The following is a 10,033-nucleotide window of genomic DNA, read 5'->3' on the forward strand; positions in this document are numbered from 1 at the left end:
TTAAAGTTTTATCTTCAATTTTAAATCTCATGCTTGGACTAAAACTCTTCCTAAGCTTGCTATCAAGTTACGTCACTCCATTTCATTAAAGTTATTACAAACTAAAAAAAATTAGCTAGAAAACAGTGAGAAAAAACTACATTAACTAATAAACTGTTGATAAGAAACGTATATAAACATGCAAAAGAACAGATTTTAAAAAAGAAAAAGAAAAACACATGTCTAACCTTCATAGAAGAACTCGAACGTTAAAACCCACGTGCCAAAACCAACCTTGAAAAATGGATTTTCATTGTTATAAATCTTTGAACTTTGATTGTCAACTTTTTTTTCCAATATTTCTTTTTTCCTCTTCGCTCTTTTTTTGTTGCAAATAAATACAGGCAGAGCAAGAAAAAAATTGTGAAAAAATAAAATTAAAAAGAACAAATAAGACAAAGCAAAGAAAACTTTAGTTACCTTGAAAGAGAGAACTTAGCTTTCATGGATACGAAAAAGTGGCCTAATAAGGGATCAAATAATAAAAAGGCCGAACATAGCAAAGAGAAGAGCATGTGGAATTTGGATTATTATGAGCTCACTCAATCATCTCTATTTCACAATCCAAACTCAAACAAAATGCAAATCTCTACTGTTCTGAAACGCCATGTATATGTCTACAATTTTCTTATATATATATATCAGTCAAAGTGTACTGACCATGTACTGCCACCCCAAATTACCTGCAAAATAAATCACCACCAGTAAGGGCAGCAGCACAACTCAAGCAATTTCTTTAATCATCAAAATATAATCTTCATCGGAAAGTGAAAGCTGATTATATCAAAATCAGAAAGTGAAGCTGATTTCTGTTTGGACTATGATGAACATAAATTAATTAATTTATGCTATAAGATTAGATATGCTACCTATTTATTCATAAAATCAAACTGATTCTATCATGTGCCAACTGAGATCAAAGAAAGAAAATCATTAATAATAATCTATTTAATTTATTTTGATGTTTTAAAATTAAAATTTTCAATATTTGAAAAAAAATTAGAATTTCAAAAATGGGTAAGCAAGTATAATTTAATAATTTTTAATGTATTATTTTAGTTTCTACTGTTTTTCACTTTTAATTATTAATTTTTTTATCCTGATCTATACTTTAAAATATAATTTGGATGACCAAAATTATACTTTAAAATATAATTTGGATGACCAAAATATAGGAATCAACCAGGGACAGAGCTAAAGGGACGGGTAAAATTAGAAACTATAAAACTAGAATTAGAAACTATAAAACTAGAAACTCCAACTACTCGCTATATGGCTGTTAATTAGATAAAATTAGCTAGACACTGGCTCTAAACTTATGGTAAAAGCCTTAGACTAAAACTTATGCGAATTCGATAATACATTAAGTTAGATATAGCTAGACACTCGCTATATGGTTTTAGTCTAAGCTTATTAAAAGCTTTGGACTAGCTACAACATCTTCATATCTTACAAGAGGAGGTGGATATGGAGTATAGCTAGACACTGCTTCCTTCATAGGCACAAAAGTCTGCTTGGCGAATGAAGTTGACGCAATTGACTATATTCCTGTTGTTTTTCAGTATTCCACCCTTGACAAAACCTTCACTGTTCAAACCACCAACAATATCAACCATTACCTGTCATTTTATTACTGCTCTATAGACTTAAATGCATGCGAAGAAAAAAAATATCCAAAGACAGACAACACTGTTGAACTAGAATGAAGTCAGAGTAAAAGAAACCCTACCAAGCCAAAAATAAAAGAAAACAAAGGCTAGCATGCACAACAAGAAGAAAAGCCGATGACTGAAGAGAAAAGCAGACAATGCAAAAAGTAAAGGCAAAGATAGGGAATATATTGAAAGAGAAGTAAACAAGTAACAGAGTACTATTACTACTTCCCCCTTTCCCTTTTCCCATTTCTTTTACTATTTTATTACTATATTTTCAATTTTTCTCTCTTCTACAATATTATGTCCAATGAAACTAAAGTTAACTTAACTCATATTTAGTGAGAGCGAAAGTGATTCAAAATCAGTAAAAGCTAAAATCCAAATCCAAATACCTTTTGGGACCATTTCTTGCTACTTCCTCAAACCCTTCTAAATTCTAAACAATAAATGAATTGCAGACAAAAAAAGTTTAGGAATATTGTTTTTAAAGAAACAATCGAAAGAAGAGAGAAATGAGAAGGACCCGTCAATAGAGAAGCTAATGATACCTATAGCTATCCATACAAGGTGCTTAGGGCCAGGGTTAGTGAACTATAATCATACCATCACAATATAAGCAACCAACTAACCTTACTCAGTAAATCAGAGAGTATTTTCATCTTGGCCTCCATCAATGCAATATGTTTCAGACTGTTAAGGATTTCACACGCAATTTGCTTAACTGCAAAACAATATAGTAAGTATACACATTTGCATAAAAAGCTTCAAAAAATTATGGCAACCAAAAAATACCACTGTGTCGTCCGAGATAGAGCACCTGTACCCTTTCCACCAATTAGACCCACGAAAAAGGTCATAAATCATGAGAGTAACCTCTTGAAAACAAATGATATCAGGGGAATGAAGTTGAATACGAGTCCTAGCATAGTGCCTCCATAGTAATTTTAGGACCTTTTTGAAAAATTGATACATTTATTCATCCTAGTCATATTGATTAAATACAAATGTTAATGGCAATACATTATTGAAAAAAAAATAGTTTTAAAGAACAAAAACAAAAACCCAGAAAATAAAAATTGACCCTCTATTTGAACAGCTTTATTGGAGGCTTTAATGCCACGAAAACCACCCAATTCGATACAATCTTCATTACCCAGATTTGGTTCCCTTATCTTCCTTTTATTACAAGGCTTCAAAGGCAAGAAAATAGACCCAACAGAGGACTTGGCTTCATCGTTAAAGTTAGTAACTTTCAAATCATCGAAACTGGAAAGACAAGACCTTGTACCACAGATTTCTTAGTTGGATTTGTTGTAAAGGTTCAAAAAAGTGCAAGCTTTACAAGCCCATTTAGACGGCGTAGACAGTGACGGTGACGGAGGTGAGAGACAGACTTTGCAAGCGGCGGTTTGGGATGGGAAGTTGAGGAAAGTGCATTTGGTAGAAGACCAAGACATGGTTTTTGTATTGGGGTTGAAAATTGGGGATGGAAAAACAAGAAAACCCAAAGATTAAATACGCAAAATAAAGAAATTGAACCTTGAATACCGACAGTAGTAAAAACAGAAACCAAATGCCACCTTCTTCGTCTTCTCTGTGTGGGTTATGTGAAGACGATTTCACTTCATTCAACGGGTCTTCAACAAATTACAAACAAAAAAATAAACAAAAACAAGAAAATCCAAACTTTTAATACGCAAAATAAGGAAATCGAACCTTAAAAGTCGAATTCACCAAAAACCAGAATCGAATGCCACCTTTTTCGTCTTCTCTGTGTGGGTTATGTAAGTTTGCAAGAAACCTAAACACTGAACCTTTTCCTTGTAAGTAAAAAAAGCAATCGAGGAATTGGGGGTAAGAAATCAACAAACCAGTGATCTCTCTGGCTCTGACTAATAATTAGGGATTTCGATAGATAAGGCATTTGGGGCTGGGAGCAGGGAATCAGGAGAAAAAAACCGATTTATGTTTAAAGCCATGCCGTTTTCTATTTCACATTTGTGGCGCTTATAGAAAAATGCCACTAATTTTATAACTTTTGCTTTAATTCGTCAATGAAACAGTGCCATTTTGTTAAATTTTTAATATATTTTTTGCGGCATTTTTATAGAAAACGCCACTAATATTTAATTCATCAATGAAACGACACCGTTTTATTAAATTTTTAATATATTTTTTTGCGGCGTTTGTATACAAAACGCCACTGATATTTAATTCATCAATGAAACGTATCCGTTTTGTTAAATTTTAAATATATTTTTTGCGGCGTTTTTGACCAAACGCCGCTAATGATTCACTTTTAAATATATATATGTCTCTGAAATAATATTATATATTTATAAATTTTCAATTTTTTTAATAGATTTATGAATTTCATACATTCTTGTAGACATTATTTTTAATTGATACATTAATATGACATTATTAATATTATTTAAATAATATTATTTAAAATTTTGATACAGATTTAAGACATTACTTTTAATTGTTTAAATTTTATAATTTTTATAAATCTTAGAGAGTGTATAATTTAAATATTATCAATATTCAAATTTATAAATTATTGATATTATTCAAATAATGTATTATAATTTTAAAATTATACTCTATTTTTAAGTGAATAAACGAATGTAAATAACACAATTAATTTGTTTCATCATAACATATATGGCACGAGTCAATAAACTAAGCATTCGTGTCACTTAGAACCCTAGTAACATAATATAAGAAGTAAAAAAATAAGTATTTCTAATTTTTTTGAATTTGGTATCACAAAAGTAATTAAACCCAAATTCCTGTAACTCTAAACCCTAAATTCCAAAACCCAAAACCAGGCATTATTGTACACCTTAAATTATAAACAGTAAACCATAAACCATAAACATCAAGCCCTAAAACACTAAACTTCTATATCTTATAAGCCGTAAACACTAACATCTTAACAAATCATAAACCCTAAACTCTAAACTCTAAACCCCAAACTCATAAACCTGTTACCCTAAACACTAAACCTACACCATAAACCCTAAACTCAAAATTATAATCCCAAAATAATAAACTATATACAATGAACCCTAAATCCCTAAACCATATACGATAAACTTTAAATAATAATCCTTAAACCCTAAAATTATTTTTTGTAGCCTTTTTACAAAAAATGCCGCTAATGCCAGTAAACCTCAACAAAAGCGGTGTCGTTTTATCAAACTTTCCACCAAAGGTGAACACTAAACGAAGTCGTACTGCACAAGTTTTTGTGGCGTTTGTTCAAAAATGCCACTAAAGCAATAATTGAAAAAAACAAAGCCGTTTTGCGCAATTAATCTAAACCCAATACCGTAACCCGACCCCTAAATCCCTAGCTAAACTCTAAATCCCTAACTCTTAACCCCTAATGTCTAACCCTAACCCTAACCCCTAAACATTAAATCTCAGCCCTTAAACCATAATCCCTAAATCCATATATATATACTCCTAATCAATTATAATAACCTTAAAATAGTAACCCCTCAACCGACCTAAAATCTTAAATTAATAATCATATATATACCCTAAACCTAAAGCCCTAAATTAACTATAGTGATAATTAATTAATTCAATATTTTAAATTTAAATTAATACTATCTCTTTTACGATTATATAAGAAATTTTTTAATATATAAATTAAAAATCAATCAGTAATCATGTACCCTAAAAACTTTAAAATTATTTTAAATAATAGTATTTTAATTTTTCCATGTGTTTTATTTCAAATTATTTTTATGTGTTTTTTTAAAGATTTTAAATATTCAATTAGAAATAAGTTGAATTTTATTTAATTAATATAAATAATAAACCAATTAAGATAAAATATTTTTTGAGGCGCTTTCACAAAAACACCGCTAAAAACCCGAGCATTAGCGGTGCTTTTTCAAAAACGCTCCTAAAAACCCAACCATTAGCAGCACTTTCTCAAAAACGCCGCTAAAATCTAAAGCATTAGCAGCGCTTCTCTAAAAACGCCGCTAAAACCCCCAGCATTAGCGGTGTTTAGTATTAAATGTCGCTAAAACCCTGAGCATTAGCGGCGCTTCATCGAAAACGCCGCTAAAACCCAGAGCATTAGCGGCGCTTCATCGAAAACGCCGCTAAAATCCAGCATTAGCGGCGCTTTATCAAAAACGCCGCTAAAACCCCGAGCATTAGCGACGCTTCATGAAAAACGTCTCTAAAGCCCCTGATGGGTCACCAAACAATGCCGTTGGGTTTGGTTTTTGCGGCGTTTTCCTAAAAAACATCGATAATGCTTTTTTTAGAACATCGCTAATGCACAATCTTTAGCGGCGATTTCTGTAAAGCGCCGCTAATGCTCGTTTTTTACCGGCATTTTTTGTCCAAACGCCGCTAAAAGTGTCGCTAAAAGCCTGTTTTGGTGTAGTGTTGTTTTCATTTTTTGTCATTGTAAGTGTTTTTGTTTCAACTTTGAAGTTTGGATTCTGAAATACATCGCTTTCTTAGGATTTTTGGAAATTTTTAAAGGTTTAACTAAAATTTTCAAAATTTTTGTAAGACTTAATTAGAATATTTAAAATATTTGAGAGCTTTTAAGTACAATTTTACTAAATTTTAAAAGGGTTAATGATAACTTTTTAAATCTCTTAGGGGCCAAAGTCCTTTTTTGCGCATGTCTCGAAATCTCACCACCCTATGAACTATAAACTATCATCTTTTATATGATTTGCTCTTCAACAAGATTAAATAAAAGATTTTCACAGAAGATAATTTTTAAAGTTTATTGCCATTTTTGAAAAGACAAAATGATCAAACACCAACCAGTCTAAATATTTCTAGGCGCTGGAAGATAAAAGAGGGGTTGATTGGATTGCTCTAAATTCTCAATTGTTGAAGGTAGGAAGTTTTGACCATCACCATCATCAACAACAACGTTATTGGGCTACAATCCGACATGACTAAAAATGGCAACCAACCTAAATTATGATTTTTTGTCTTTTTATCGGATCAGTCGCTGGAATTTGAAAACTTTGATAAGTTGACAGGTAAGTTTCCTACTTATATTAAGTAATTCTATTCGTATTATCGACTTTTTCTTAAACAATAAGCCATACAATTAGCAGAGCAGATACAATGAGAAGAACATTGATATTGACTACGATTCTAATCCTCTATCTCTTCATCGTATCAGTGCAGAGCAAGTATCATTCACGAAGCTTGCCATATGATTCCGAGAAGGCCAAAGTCACCAATCTTCATTTATTTTGCATGAGACTATCAGCGGCAGCAACCCTACGGTGGCCATGATAGCTCAAGCTAACATCACAAACAACAATAACAATTCATCAGTGCCATTTAGCACCGTTTTAGCCCTTGACGATATCTTAAAGATTGGTCCTGAGACTAACTCAGAGGTGATCGGAAATGCTCAGGGGCTTGGAGTCCTCATAGCCGAAACAAGTACAACAAATCTGTTGTGGTACTGGGATTTTGGATTTATCACCGGTAAATTCAACGGCAGCTCTATCAGCATGTTTTCAAGGAATCCAACAACGGCGATGGTACATGAGCTTTCGGTAGTTGGAGGAAGAGGAAAATTTAGGATGGCGAAAGGGTATGCACAAATTCAAGATTACATTCAAAATGACACCAATATCATTTCTAAGCTTAATGTAACTGTTATTCACTATTAGAGGTGGTAAATGTGCGAGTCTCCACCGGATTGGTAGGATTCTCTTTATATTTAGATAATTTCAGTTATGAACAATATTGGATTTAGATTTTCTAAATTTTAGATTTTCTCAAACCTTATCAAATTCAGTTTTTCTAAAACTTCAATTTGGGTAGATTTTGATTAGACAAACAATAAGTTAAATTTTTTTTTCTAAATTCCGAATGGGTTGAATTGTCTTTAGATTCAGATAATTTCATGCATGAATAAGATTGGGTTCGGATTTTCTAAAGCTTGGATTTTCTTGAGCCTTTCAAATTCGGTTTTTTAGACTCGAATTTGGATCGATTTTGATTACACGAGCTTAGACGGAATCAAATAAATTTGATATTTTGTACTATATGTATATGAATTATATATAATATTTATAGTTATATACAAACCGACCGAGCTTCTGATAATCTATAAAACAAAAGAAAATAACTACGTAAGCAACGAGTGCTTAATATGCTCGTATAAACTTAAACATAACTTACCACCTCAATAACACAATTCATAGATTATGCATAAACCATTACCAATGTCATGAGCTTAGTATAGGCCTATTCAAGCATCATCAAGCTCACATGTTAGTAGGTTAATCAACATCACATATAAGCTCATTTATATCATAACTAGATTTCATAAGATACATTACATATGCATCAACCTTTTCATAAAGTCATTAACATTTCCATTAACTTACTTACCATTCTATTCCTTTTCTTACTCGTTGAACTGTCTAGAATTACATCAGATACTCGGAAAAGCTCACACATAGTGTGCATTTACATATAACCGTAACCTTTCCTTTACATCAATGCTCACACGAGCTGTGAAATGGGTCTGCTCACATGAGCATATCCTTAAGTACCTGTATCACTCGCTCAGACTAACCATCAGTCTGCGGATGAAATGTTGTACTGAAATGCAATTGAGTACCCAAAGCTTCATGTAATTTACTTCAGAATCGAGAAGTAAACCGTGGATCTCTATCAGATATAATAGACACCGGCACACCATGCAGTCTAATAATCTCATAAACGTATAGTTCTGCCAACTTTTCAAGTGAATAATCCGTATGCATTGGAATGAAATGCTCAGATTTAGTCAAATGATCTATAATAACCCAAACAACATCTTTCTTCTGCGGAAAAAAAGACAAACCCGATACAAAATCCACCGTAACCTGTTCCTATTTCCATTTTGGAATCATCATAGGTTGTAATAAACCAGAAGGTACCTGATGCTCGGCTTTAACTTTTTGACAGATCAAACATTTTGATACAAACTTTGAAATATCTCTTTTCATACCTAGCCACCAATACATTAGTTTCAAATCACTATACATTTTGTTACTACCAGGGTGTATAGATAAATTACTGCTGTGAGCTTCCTATAAAATCTTCTGAGTAACATCAAAATTCCTCGGAACACATATTCTATTTCTGAAATACAAATTAGCATTAGAACTAACATGAAATTCTGAATCAGGTGTTGACTCAATGTGTTCTCGTTTAGCAATAAATTCTACGTCACTTTTCTAAACCTCACAAATCTATTGCAAAAACATCGATCTAGCTTTTAATTCAGTTACAATAGAACAATCAATCAATCAATGTTAACCAAGTGTTTAAAACTCGCAAAGCAAAAAAGGATTTTCTACTTAGAGCATCAACAATAACATTACCTTTTCTGGGATGATAGTCAATGATCAAATCATAATATTTTAACAGCAGCAACCATCTACGTTGTCTCAAATTTAGCTCTTTTTGTCATATAAAAAACTTCAGACTTTTATGATCCGTGATGGTTAGAAATTTTTCTACGTATAGATGGTGTCGCCAAATATTTAAAGGAAACACAATAGCTGCAAGCACTAAATCATGAGTTGGATAATTTTTCTCATACGATTTCAACTGTTGGGATGCGTAACCTACCACTTTGCCTTCTTGTATCAAAACACAACCGAAACCATTTAGTCAAACATCACTATAAATCACAAATTCTTTACCAGACTCTGGCTGAACCAATACAGGAGCTTAGGTCAACAACGCTTTCAGTTGATCAAAGCTTTGCTGACACTTTTTAGACCATTTAAACTTGACATCTTTCTGGAGTAGTTTCGTCAACAGCGTAGCAATCATTGAAAATCTCTTAACAAATCTTCGATAATATATGGCTAAACCCAGAAAACTTTTGATTTCGAAAACATTTCTTGGTGGTTTCCAATCTACTATAGCTGATATTTTACTCGGGTCAACCCTAATACTATCTGTCGATACAACGTGTCCAAGGAATCCAACTTCTTAGAGCCAGGACTCATATTCGCTAATTTTAGCAAATAACTATTTTTTGTGCAAAGTCTATAGAATTATTCTCAAATGCTGGGCATGCTCTATTTCATCCCGAAAATAGATCAAAATATCATCAATGAACATAACAAAAAATCTATCTAGGTACGGCCTGAATATTATGTTCATTAAACTATAAATAGAACAGGTGCATTGGTTAAACCAAACAACATAACTAGAATTCATAATGTCCATACTTTATTCGAAAAAAAGTTTTCGTCACGTCTGAATCTTTTACCCATAATTGATAATATCCAAAACGGAGATCAATCTTTCAAAATACT

General features: G+C 32.2%; 1 protein-coding gene and 1 pseudogene across 1 annotated transcript; one reads left to right on the plus strand and one right to left on the minus strand.

Moving 5' to 3' along the window:
- Nucleotides 1-274: 274 nt before the first annotated feature.
- On the minus strand, nucleotides 275-3,688 carry LOC107921564 (uncharacterized; annotated as a pseudogene).
- A 3,300-nt stretch (nucleotides 3,689-6,988) lies between these two features.
- On the plus strand, nucleotides 6,989-7,378 carry LOC107921563 (dirigent protein 4-like). The gene has a single exon (XM_016851400.1). The coding sequence runs from the start codon at nucleotides 6,989-6,991 to the stop codon at nucleotides 7,376-7,378; it is 390 nt and encodes a 129-aa protein (XP_016706889.1).
- Nucleotides 7,379-10,033: the final 2,655 nt, after the last annotated feature.

Source organism: Gossypium hirsutum, chromosome D01, assembly GCF_007990345.1.
Source record: "Gossypium hirsutum isolate 1008001.06 chromosome D01, Gossypium_hirsutum_v2.1, whole genome shotgun sequence".
In the NCBI taxonomy this organism is placed as follows: Eukaryota; Viridiplantae; Streptophyta; class Magnoliopsida; order Malvales; family Malvaceae; genus Gossypium; species Gossypium hirsutum.